The 13,086-nt window shown below is 41.0% G+C and overlaps 1 protein-coding gene across 2 annotated transcripts in view; it reads left to right on the top strand.

Moving 5' to 3' along the window:
* Positions 1-11,323, top strand: part of LOC106663053 (cAMP-dependent protein kinase type I regulatory subunit) — a 73,343-nt gene extending 62,020 nt beyond the window's left edge. For both annotated transcript variants that reach the window (XM_024229977.1, XM_024229978.1), the window contains exons 2-5: positions 1,700-1,858; positions 3,359-3,779; positions 3,834-4,037; positions 11,146-11,323. In XM_024229977.1, the coding sequence (XP_024085745.1) occupies positions 1,700-1,858; positions 3,359-3,779; positions 3,834-4,037; positions 11,146-11,318 (957 nt within the window). In that variant the 3' untranslated portion in view covers positions 11,319-11,323. The remainder of the gene's footprint in view (positions 1-1,699; positions 1,859-3,358; positions 3,780-3,833; positions 4,038-11,145) is intronic.
* Positions 11,324-13,086: the final 1,763 nt, after the last annotated feature.

Genomic DNA, 13,086 nt, shown 5'->3' with positions numbered 1-13,086 from the left:
GGTACGCACCGCAGATGGAAGAGTCTGTCCACGTCGAGCGGAACCGTGTCCGATGTCAGCTCCGACACGCTCACATTCACGGGGAGGAGCGTGGAGGACGTCCTGGACGAGATATCCTCTTACATCGACCAAGTGGGCGGCGAGGAGTGCGGGCAGTTGCTACCGAGCAGGTCTTACGACTACCTGCGACGGACCCTGGCCAAGAAGATGAGGAAGACGCCTTCCCAGATCGACTGGCTCCTAGGCAGAGGGAAGTACGCCTGCCCCGTGCAGGAGGAGTGTTCGGTCGCCGCGTACGGCAGCTCCGTCGACACGTACCCCAGCTCCGTCGAGGCGGACGGCATCTCAGACAGGGAGAGCGTCCTCTCCGCGCCCAAGATCTGGGGCGAGGAGCCCTCGGAGATGGACATCATAGTCTCCAGCGACTCCTCAACGGAGGGCGAGGCTCTGGGGACCCGGAGCCAGGACATGTGGTCTTCGGACAGCGAACGGCCCTCCACGGCCATACTCGTCTCCGCGCCCCACGCCGAGACCGTCGATCCCGTCTTCCTGGTGAGCGAGAAGGGCGACGGCTACTGTCCCAGGCCCGACTACGAGGAAGTCATGACCAAGATCTGCAAAAACAGGCCTCGGAGGAGGTCTGAGCGTCCCGTCAGCTGTGAAGCCCTCGACCCCATCCTGGATGGAATCAAGGAAGAGATTCTCAACATCATCCAGACGTCCCACACAAAAGACTCTTCTTGTCCCACATGTAAAAGAGCTTACTAACCCTCACCCACACCACACAAAATCAACAATAAAAAGCGTCTAAAAGAAAAAGCGAGTCTTTTCAATCTTTAGTTGTTAAGCTTGTGAAATTGTATCGAATTTTTCCATCTTTCCTCTCTCGAAACTGATTGGCTGCAAGATATTCCTACAAATAAAATAAGTTTGAATTCCTGTTTAAAAATAGTTACACTTTTTATTATTTCCAATATTCGTTTTGTCGATAAAATTGGCGTTTGTCCCGCTCAGGAATTTATCCAAGTGCTGAATAACGGCCGGACGTGGCCCATTCATTGATGCCAACGTGATTGGATGATTGTGGTTTAGTTTTTTCCTCAAGCGAACCTGCCTCGTTTTGTACAATTATCGCGTTTGGACAATATTCTTTCCTCCGACGTCCCTCCTCGGCGGATTCGTCCTCCAACCTCCCATTTTGTTCTTCTAATTTTGCCGAATTGGCCGGATTTTGTTTGTTGGATGTTGTATAGATATGTTTGCCTCAACAATTTCTCCTGGTTCAACACAATTTAAAGTTAATGAAATTCAACTACCTGTATTATTTTAAGATAAAAATTATTGAGAGTGTTTAACAGCCATTTTAGGCAATAAAATCTGACCAGCACATCCACGTTCTTTTTGACATGATCCTTTTCGTCAACTTTTCCACTCCTGTGAAAAATCAAAGAACTCCCCCCAAAACTAACACACTTCTAAAATTAGAACGTACTTATTAACTTAGTGTAGGAAGGATGGGTGTACAATTTAGGCGAGTAGTACGTAATTTTGAAATGCCGTTTATCTTGTAGTTCCTATATCATTTATTGACCGCCCGAGCCCTGCTGGATCGGGCGTTTGCATTATGAACTTTCGAATCACGGTAAAAGCTTCATTTCGAATTCAGAGCTTTTGAACCGATGGTCATTTTATTTTTCAGGAGCAGGCCGCCCAGGACGCTAAACAGCAGGTGACGTCGGTAGAAGACACCGAAGACCTGTCACCACTGCCCAACACGGTGCAGCAGCCAGCCCGGAGGAGAGGAGGCATCTCGGCGGAGCCCGTTACCGAGGAAGACGCCACCAGCTATGTCAAAAAGGTAAAAATGTCAAATGTTCTCCTTCTCCTCGTCGCATTTCGATATTAAAAAAAAAGATGAATTAAAACTGACTTTTGGCAGTTCGACCAGACCCGACGTCTAGATAAACCGTTCGTCTACCTAGGGCCAAAATTAAAAGTTATAAATTGGAAATGGACCAAATTAGCTCGGGGTATTTAAAAAAAATAATAAAATTGATTTCCTACCAGAATTGTCTTGTTTTGCCATTCGGCCAAACTCTTTTCCTCGGGCATTATTCTTTTCTAGGAGAAAAAAGCGAGACGTGACGCGCACTTTCTTTTAAATAAGTCAATAAAAATTGCCCTTACGACTCGATCATCAGTCAAATTTCAAATCGAGATTAGCACAAAATAAAAAAAATCACATCTCATCAAAGCCTTATTTGAAATCATTAGCTGTTCAGCCACCACCTCTATTTGGTGTATTTAAAAATATTAACTCACGTTTGCTTTGACGTAGTAGTAGTATGTATATTATATATTTATATTACTGTATTCACCTCCCAGCATAACGGCTTCTTTGTACTAAAATTGATCGTCGCCTACTTCGATGGCATTGATGATTTGACCAATATCCATAACCACTCTTAATTAGAAATGATTCGACGATTTTACCGAGCAGCGTGGCCAGTACCGACAAGAAAGCCACGCCCACTAACACGTCATTGATAATAAAGCCAAGCCAGCTAAAACGTCATTCACAAGAAAGCCACGCCCAGTAACACGCCCTTGAAAATAAAGCTATGCCAGCTAACACGTCATTGGCAAGAAAGCCACGCCCACTAACACGCCCTTGCAATAAAGCCATGCCAGCTAACGCGTCCTTGGCAAGAAAGCCACGCCCAGTAACACGCCCTTGACAATAAAGCCATGCCAGCTAACACGTCATTGGCAAGAAAGCCCCGCCCACTAACACGTCATTGACAATAAAGCCACGCCCAATAACACATCATTGACAATAAAGCCAGCTAAGTTACGCTTACATTGACTTAGTACGATTTGACTTTTGAAAGATCTTTTCCTCGCTAAGTTTCGACTATATTTATCAGGGTAGCTAAGTTCGAACAGGAAATTGGCAAAATGTCAAGTAATATCGCATCTGTGTACAAGCCAATAGACTTGTTCACACTGCAGGGGTGTCGACCTCGTTTGTCCACCGAGGACCTCAGGCAATCTTGGAATGAAACTAAAAGAAGGAAGCTTTTATAGCAGTTGAATTTCTTCTAAGACGATTATCTTCAACGATATCCGTGGCGGATTTCTATTTAACAAGGGGGGTAAAAAGCTTTTTTAAACAAAATTTGTTTGTTTAATCCTTTGGGATTTTTGCACCGAGCTCTCTTTCGGTTTGTTAGACAGCGGTTTATCCGTTTCCTCTTTTGTTATAGGCTTGTTTGCCAGTCTGTCGACCCTTTTTTTTTTTTGTTTGCCTTTATTGTTCTTTTATATTTATCGGTTTATTACCCGTCTCTTGTTCCAGGTGGTACCCAAGGATTACAAGACGATGGGCGCTCTTGCGAAAGCGATAGCGAAAAACGTCCTCTTCTCCCACTTGGACGAAAACGAGCGGTCTGACATCTTTGACGCCATGTTCCCGGTCAACTTCCTCCCGGGCGAGACGATCATCCAACAGGGCGATGAAGGCGACAACTTCTACGTCATCGACCAGGGCGAGGTTGAGGTGTACGTGAACAACGAGCTGGTCACGACGATCGGCGAGGGTTCGAGCTTCGGCGAACTGGCACTCATCTACGGCACACCCAGGGCGGCCACAGTCAAGACCAAGACGGCTGTCAAGCTCTGGGGTATCGACAGGGACTCCTACAGGCGGATACTCATGGGCTCGACCATCAGGAAGAGGAAGATGTACGAGGGCTTCTTGTCTAGAGTGTCCATCCTGGGTGAGTGCCGACACAAATTTTAACCACGACGGGTCTAACGACGATCCTTTTCAGAGAGTCTTGACAAGTGGGAAAGGCTGACAGTGGCCGATGCGCTCGAGACCGTCTCCTTCTCCGACAACGAGGCCATAGTCAAGCAGGGCGAGCCCGGAGACGACTTCTACATCATCGTCGAAGGAACCGCCCTCGTCCTCCAGTGCCGAGGAGAAGGCGACTCTTCTGTTGAAGTCGGCAAACTCGGACCTTCAGATTACTTTGGTATTTTTTTAATTCACACTGTTTGGTCGTTTTAGGACATCCTGGTTTCCTAGAAACCATCTCTAACAATTCATAGACATGTTCAATCATTCATAACCATCTCTAACCGTTCCTAATCATCTTTAGCAACCCCTAACCATCTCGAAACACTCCAAACCCTTTTCTAAGTTTCTAACTCTATACATTCCTGAGCATCGTCAATGGACCGGATCGGCAGAGAAGCTATCGCGTACCAGTAGCACTGTCGATGACTGGCCCTCGGAGCATATGACTCGTAGAAGAATGGTCATCCTCACTCGATTAAAAACAGGCTATGCGAGGTTGACACACGGACACTTACTTTTGGGTCAAAGCTCGCGTATGTGTGCGGCATGCGGAGGAAGATTGCTCGATGTGTCTCACCTAATTGAAGGGTACAATTCCTTGGCTACATACAGAGAGTACGCAGGGATGTCACCCCATTTGAGCACAGCAGCGAGTACTTAGGTCCCCCGTTCCGATTCTTGGAGGAAACAGGGTTGTTCCATTGTATATAGTAATAATCTTGTGTATACCTAGTTTGTGTTAAGAGTGAATGTATTTATTAGCGTGAATGTGTGTTGTAAGATGGTCGATGGCGAAATATCGAGTACTCCGCCGACCCTCAGTTAAGCTAGTTTCATGTTATGTGTAAAGGATGATGGAGGAATATCGAGTTTGGAACTGCATCCGTTTGGTGCTGAATTGACCTAGCTGCTGATACCACTTGGAGCCCAACCTCGATGGCTGGACGGATGAGGTCTGATGATTAAGGTGATTCTCGAGTCTGCCAGCAGTTTTAGCAAAAGCTGGAATCCCTGGTGGACTACGAGAAGCGATAGGCCCAACTCGGCAAATGTTTGTATGTATGTACGTACATGTGCAGATTTGTGCCTATATCAATCCAAATCCTAAAATCTTCACAATTCCTAAATTCTTCCATGTATTCCGAATTGCCTCCAACCTCCATAACCTTTAGGACTTCTGGCGTTTTACCGGACCTTCGCCGTTAGGCGCTACCAAGTTTTTTTTACTGGTCCCAACGGTCCCCCCTCATCACCAGACGTTACTCACGGCCATAGGTCTTGTCTAGGATGGACCACGAGGAGCTGCCTGGTCGGGATGATGATGAGGGGAGATCATGGGTTTATGTAGATATGATGATTCTAATTTTATCAACTTATTTTCTCGGCCATCCTTTTCTGGCCATTATTGCTTTGGCGAAAGCAATTGTATCTTTAGAGTCGGCTTTTGAAAGGAGAGCCCTTCCCAAGGAGTCCATTGTTGCTTCTTCTTCTCGTACGCTGCTCATCCAATTTTGCCTTAAATCATCAACATTTGGACATGTTCTGCTTTCTCATCCGAACGACAACGGCAAAGGGGGGGACTCCTTTATCCTAAAGCTTATCCTTAACCATCTAGGTCTTTATCTGTGCCGGAGCAGAATTATAGAGCCTTGCAGATCATTTCTGCCTAATGGTTGTTTTGCTTCCTCCGCCGGATTTTGCAGCACTATGAAAGTGCCCGCAGGAAGGGTCTCACGGAGGCGTCCTGCGCGGGACATGGAGTAAGTCTAGAAATGGTGAATGATGGAGTGAGTGCGGTGTTCAATCTTTTTTAAAAAAAGGATTGGAGTAAGTCTTGTAAGAGTTTGGCTGTGTTTTTTCGGGTTAATCATAACTACGAGGTTCGCTGCCGAGTGAGAGGTTGGATCAAGCAGTCCAACCCGTTGTCCTCATGACTCCGCCACATCACAGCTCGGTAGTTCATTGGCGTTGTCATTGCTCTCCTCAGGGTGGCCATATTTGCACGAATTTCGCCTATACCTTGTAGCCATTTTACTCGAGCTCCAGCAATGTGTACCACGGTTTCGAATTGTCCGCAAGCGCAAACTGGGGAATCTTCCAGGTTAAAACTAACCATCCCTAACCGTCTGTGCCTTTGTTTGCTTGCCGGTTTTAAGCCATATCTGGCTCCGCAGATTCTTGGTTTGCACTGCTATAAAGCTTTTTGGTTTATAGGAAGCTATGTTCTTCCTTGTGTCTATTAGACGGTCGCATCTCACACCACCTGACGAGCTCTTTGTCACAGTATTTTACTATTTCCGGGTTGAGTCTCGGGTTGTTCAGGTGGAGGAGGTGTAGGCTTGTTGATTTCTCTCATTTTTGTCCTTTCAGTTACGTCTGTCATCCTTTCTGTCTCATTACGCTTTTCCATATCTTTAGTGTTGCGTTGAAATCCGTCCGATCACTGCTCTGAGGGCCTCCATGGTTGCTGTTTGCTCGTTAATCTCAAAGAGCCAGCGTACACGCGGAACGGTTCTCGCATCTAAGTACTACGTGTTCCACCATTTCTTGCTCCACACACAGACACATCGGGTTGAGCTTAAGTCTGAAGGCATGGAGTTTTCCGGCAAAATCTCCATGTCTTGTCAGTAGTTGAGACACGTACTGGCCTATGACTAAGGGTTTCATCTTTAGTCGATCTTCTATGTTGAGGAGGAGCTGATATGTGTGACGTCCCTTAGATGAATCGTCCCATCTTAGCTGCCACTCCATCACCATCCCTAATCGTATCCAACAATATCTAACCATCTCCAAATGAATATGCCATCTGTATTATTCCCACTGTCTATCGCATTGGCTCAACCAATTCCAAATGATCTTAACCTATTCCATACATTCCGACCGTGTTCATTTATTCCTAAGCTTCTAGTAACCTTTACAACAAACTTCCATGCGTAATAGTCTTCGATCATCTTCGACCATTCCTTTTACGTGGGAGTGTTTTGAGGAATGTCTTAGTAATGCAGTGGTACATTTGATTATTAAATTTGTATTAATAGTCCGCCTGGATACTCAGCGAGTTCCATGACCCGTACTAACTGGATCCGCCAGGTCTAGCTTTCGCTCTCACAATCTCACCGGTACTTTGTCCAACGAATTCCATTGTCGGACGATGTTTGTTTTGCGGAGTCTGTACACTTTAATTCCGCCCTTTTCTGTTTACTCCGTTCTAAGTCGATCGATGGCGAAAGTTTAATGTTTACAGTCAACTGTTTGTTCTCGAGTGTCAATCGCCGGTCCGCTCGGTCTCGTCATTATTTTTCCTCTAACGAACGGATTCATTAACGCCTCGCCTATTTATCGCTTATGAATATTCACAAGTCCGGATTGAAAATCGCTCGTGAATAATTGCCAAGGGTGAAAAGAGCCTCGTCGAGTTGTTACTCGGGAAACAGTGCGAACATTGAGATCAAAGGGGCGGTAATTAACATTAACCCGGTTGCTTCGGATTAGAAAACGAGAAATGTCTTTTTTTCTTTAAAAGTGCTTTGAAATGTTTTCCAATTCAAAAGGCGTGTTTGAATTCGGCTGGAAATTAGGAGAAAAACATCTTGCCAATGATAAATCACCGTGTGCCGTGGGGTCGAATGGGCCCGCCTTGTTCCGCTCGGTCGACGGATAGTCAGCTTTCATGGTCTTTTACCCCCCCCCTCCATTTAATTGTACTTTACGGATTAGAGTACTTTTCCTTTATAAAAGGAATTAATAAAAGTTTTTAAAAAAGAAAAGAATCAGGCTTTAATACAGGCCGCGGGCGGTTTATGATTAGTTTTCCATTATTAATTAACGGCCGGGTTCAAAGGATCCTACGACGTTATACAATCGATAAAAACCCTCGGCGTTTCATCAACGGCAAAACTCATTAAAATGGATTTTTATTTCTTTTTTTATTATTTGACAGCATGGATCCAAGAATTCAAGGGGCGATGGCAAATTGAGCGGATCTCACCAACCTTAATCCATGACTAAGGATGGGACAGCGATGTCAAACCATCCATGTTCGATGTTTTAACTTGTATATATTTATTATTAAAGTGACTTTTATTTATAAGAAAAAAATTACACTCCCCGACAAAATTATAGGCCACCCCTCATTTTTCGTTATATGAAAATTCGAAATACGACAATTTAACCCAAAAATATAAAAAAAGTTAATTACAAAAGTACAGTTTCTTTCGTATGTGTGAAAATCAGGTATTAGGTCACTGAAACATTGAAACTCCCAACTTTATGCCAAGCATTCGTTTAATTTACAAATATCATCAGGGCTGAGTTTACAATTTCTTTATCAGGTACATATGTTTATAGATCTCTGATATTGAATAAATAATTTATAAAAATACCAATAAAAAGATCCAAAATACTAAAAACAACAATAGATAAATTATTTTTCAACAATGCAGTTAAGGTTAATTTAATAAATAAAATAAAATAGCAGAAAACCTTGACAGATAACCTTATTTTACTTTATTTACTACATTAACTGCATCGTTGAAAAATAATTTTTTATCTGGTGCGTATTTTTTTTTTTTATAAATCCTTGATAATAAATAAATAATATATAAAAATACCAACTAAAATAAAAAAATACTAAAAACAACAATAGATAAATTATTATTCAACAATGTGGTTAATTTAATAAATAAAATGAAATAGCAGAAATCCTTGACAGGTAACCTTATTTTACTTTATTTACTACATTAACTGCATTGTTGAAAAATAATTTTTTATCTGGTATGTATTTTTTTATAAATCCTTGATAATAAATAAATAATATATAAAAATACCAACTAAAATAACAAAAATACTAAAAATAATAATAGATAAATTATTTTTCAACAATGTGGTTCATTTAATAAATAAAATAGCAGAAAACCTTGCCAGATAAACTTATTTTACTTTATTTACTATTGGGTTGTCCGGAAAATAATGCAGGATTTTGGTATTAAACAAAAAAAAAGAAACTAGTTACTTTAAAGCAATGTTCTTTAATCAAAATAATTTCCCATACTCTCAATACATTTCTCCCAACGTGTTGGTAACTTATTAATTCCGTCTGAGTAGAATTCAGAATTTTTAGAATTGATAAAGTCAATAAATGCATTTTCCAGTTCCGTTTGATTTTTGAATATTATGTGTTGTAAGTAGTGGTCCAGGTGTCTAAAAAAATGGTAGTCAGTAGGCGAGAGGTCCGGAGAGTAGGGTGGGTGAGGCAAAGTTTCATAGCCAAGCTCCAATAATTTTTGTGACGTTACACGTGACACATGTGGTCGAGCGTTGTCATGCAACAAAATGGGCCCTTTCCGATTGACCAAAGAGGGCTTCATTACTGCCAATTTCTGATGCATGGTATTAATTTGGTTACAGTATGATTCAGCATTGATGGTTTCGCCAGGATTTAAGAAGCTGTAGTGTATTAAACCAAATGAAGCCCACCATACCGTAACCATTACCTTTTTTTGATGAGTTGGGGGCTTTGGAAAATGTATTGGAGCTTCTCCTTTGTCGAGCCACTGTCCAGAATCCACTTTTCGTCACATGTAACAATTCTGGCCAGAAATGGGTCATTTTTGTTTCGACAAAGAAGTGATGCACAAACATCAAAGCGCTGATTTTTTTGGCGATCGTTTAATGAGTGTGGAACCCAATTTTGGAGTTTTTTCACTTTTCCAATCGCCTTGAGGTGGTCAGCGACGGTCGTTTTACTGACTTTGAGTTGCTCTGCAAGTTCTCGAACAGTTGTTTTGGGGTTTTCTTCCACCACTGATCGCAGAACATCATCATTAAGAGAGGAAGGCCTTCCACGACCTTCTTCATCTTCAAGGCTGAAATCTCCCTCCCGAAATTTTTTAAACCACCTTTGCACAGTGCACTCATTAACACAACCCTCGCCCCAGACTTGGTTAATGTTTCTAGCCGTTTGGGCTCCGCTTCGGCCGAGTTTAAACTCGTAAAAGAAAATCGTACGAAATTCTCGCTTTGACATTATAAGGATGAGTGAATTATTTCCAAGTAGCGGAATGCTACAGAGGTAAACAAACAATATCATTTGGAAGAGGATTAATAAGTGTTGACATTCATACAAATGAGTAATCCTGTAAACGTAAACAGAATATTTTATATAGATTTTTTTTAATGAAAACTTAAAATCCTGCATTATTTTCCGGACAACCCAATAAATTAACTGCATCGTTGAAAAATAATTTTTTATCTGGTACGTATTTTTTTTTTTATAAATCCTTGATAGTAAATAAACAATATGTAAAAATATCAATTAAAATATCAAAAATACTAAAAACAATAATAGATAAATTATTTTTTAACAATGTGGTTAATAAAAGGAGTCGCTGAAACTGATAGTTACTGTTTTAGAAAAACAGATAAAAATGTACACCCCAGTGCTCTGTACCAAGTCAATAATATATATTAAAAATAAGAGAGGGCCAAGTATGGAACCCTATGGTATTCCATTCTTGATTAGGATGTTTCCCCACTGAATTTTCTCTTCATGTGGCGACTGTGCAGATAAAAGGCAAAATGATCATTAGCTCAACCCAAAAGTCGAGAGCTTTGTAAATATCCAAGGCTCTGCCCACTACTGTGTTTATTTGATTTTCATTCTGCCATGCTACCAAATATTTTACACAGAACATCTGTCGAAAGTGATTCTCTAAATCCGAATTGATTTTCACATATAAATCCAATTTTTTTTTGACAACTTCAGGCAATCAGTTGTAAAGTACCCTTCGATGATCTTGTCAAACACTGACAGCAAAGAAATATTTGTCTGTCTTGTCTCCTTTTTTGAGAACTGGAACGATCTTTTGCAATTTTTATCTGTGCTGGGTAAAAAGATGCAATTCACTATATTAACCAATCGGTCCTTCAGCAAAGCTACAATATTCTGCCTTGTGCTACTCCTAATGCAGACAGGTATAATGTGATGAAGTCTTAAGTGTCTAATCAAATAAATCTCATCATCAGTGTGACTTTAAGATTAGGAGTTTTAGTGATGTAAAGAACACCTTGACATCATGGATAAGATGTAAAAATCAAGTCAGTCTCATTAGGAGTAGTGCAAGGCAGCATACTGGAATGTTTGTATTTTGAACAATCTGGCCATGTTTAGAAGGAAGCATATCATTTTAACCTGCTTACACGAATGTTTAAGTACACCTAAATCATATAAATAACTCAAATAAACTATTATTTCACGTTTGTTTTATATTTCCTTGGATTTTCAGGTGAGATTGCTCTCCTTCTGGACAGACCTCGAGCTGCGACTGTGATCGCCAAAGGGCCGCTGAAATGCGTCAAACTGGACCGGGCAAGATTCGAAAGGGTGCTAGGCCCGTGCGCAGACATCCTGAAACGCAACATCACCCAGTATAACAGCTTCGTCTCGCTATCCGTCTAACTCGTCCTCAGGTAAATGTCAATTATTTTAACGACGGTGAAACAAAGAAAACAAGTCTGCATTGTCTCCAGGTGCTCTATCGGGCAGATCATCCACCGGCCATCCTTCGCCGTCAACGTGGGATCGACGGATCAACCTTTTTCCTAAATTTATTTTTCACAGTTTCATCCGAATGTTTGTAAACATGATGTTGTACGAGGAGCGATCTGCCCATCCGCCCTTCCAAAAGCTATATTCAAACGAATATTTTATGGGATAATAAATAAAATATATATATGTATATTTAAACAAAAACAAAACACAATACTAGTTTGGGGTAAAAATTTAACACTGTTTTGTAATAATTGTTTAATTTTTTTTAGTTTAATTATTATTGTTGTTAGTGTTTTAATGAGACCAGGTAAGAAATAAACTGTCATATTTTAAATTATTGTTAACAATTCTGTTTCTTAAAAAATGAAATGGTTAAAATAATAGCCTGTTTCTTGTATGTAATGTTTTATTATTTAAGACAAATAAAAATTAATTAATGTTTATTTATTTATTTTTTATTACCTGGTTTTGTTCTTAATAATTCATTGTGGCAATCCCTACATCTTCCAAGAAACGGTGACAACTCGAGGTACGTATGGTAGAACATTATTATGCATAACATAATGGAGTTAACGGGACAAAAGCTTCCAGAGGAACTCAATGTGAAAGATCTATGTGATAGTTTGGCACGGGCTTGTACAGCGATTCAACCCCATACCATAACTGACCGAAATTGGCTCTGTGACGAGAACACCCCGCAACCGTTCAAGTGGCCAAGCAAGGTGAGACGTGTAGTGTCGTGTCAAGTGATTTCTAAAGACTAAGTTATTCTTATGAAACCTTCTAATTTCTTTTGTTAGAGCTCGCCCTTACATGACGGACCGTTTGGAGTCGACTGACATGATGGTTCCATAGTGTGGTGGGAGCAATAACATGATCTCTATGTCAACCACTACCTTTCGATCGAGACTTCCGTTAACCCTAAATAGCCGTAGACCATTGTGGACACCCCAGGAAGCAGATCCAAACCACGTCCGTCATTGGCTAAAGAATCTGCCTGGTGAAATAGAGGAACACAATAGATCTCGGGTTGAGGTGCCTTGTGGGCACTATCCGCTGAGTTGGTAAAAACAAAGTACTCCTTAATAGAGAATAAGCTGAGGGACTTAACAGTTTTAGGATCTCATAAAAAAGCCTAAAGCCAGAAACACACTGCTACCCGACGCGAATCCAAACTCTGATTTTCCATAAGGTTGCATTACCCCCGTGCACATCTACCCGATGCTACCCGACGCAAATCCAAACTCCGATTTTCCATAAGGTTGCATTACCCCCGTGCACATCTACCCGATGCTATGCCACACTACCTACCCGACGCTCTGCGATCCCCACTGTCCAGATTTTCGTTGGGTTGCATCGAGTACAGTCGAAGACAAAAGAACCGGACACTCATATTTTTATTCAAACTACATGTATTATTGTCGTTATATTAATTACAACATACTTATTTTAATATAAACCAAATTAAATGTGATTAAAAATTAATTATTTTTATTTAAAAAATTAATTTTAATGGTTTGATAGAAAATTAATCAAAACAGCGGAATATGATTTTTTAATATAATGAATTTTACTAACAATTTATTGTACTCGCTTCGGCGGTACATATACTAAAATTGGAACAATTTATTACACGGTTTTGCTCATAAAATTTAATTAACCATTTATTTCATAG

The sequence above is a fragment of the Cimex lectularius genome, unplaced genomic scaffold, assembly GCF_000648675.2.
Source record: "Cimex lectularius strain Harlan isolate CLEC.00 unplaced genomic scaffold, Clec_2.1 scaffold330, whole genome shotgun sequence".
In the NCBI taxonomy this organism is placed as follows: Eukaryota; Metazoa; Arthropoda; class Insecta; order Hemiptera; family Cimicidae; genus Cimex; species Cimex lectularius.
Note: the sequence above shows the minus strand (reverse complement) of the source record. Positions and strands in the feature narration are given on the sequence as shown.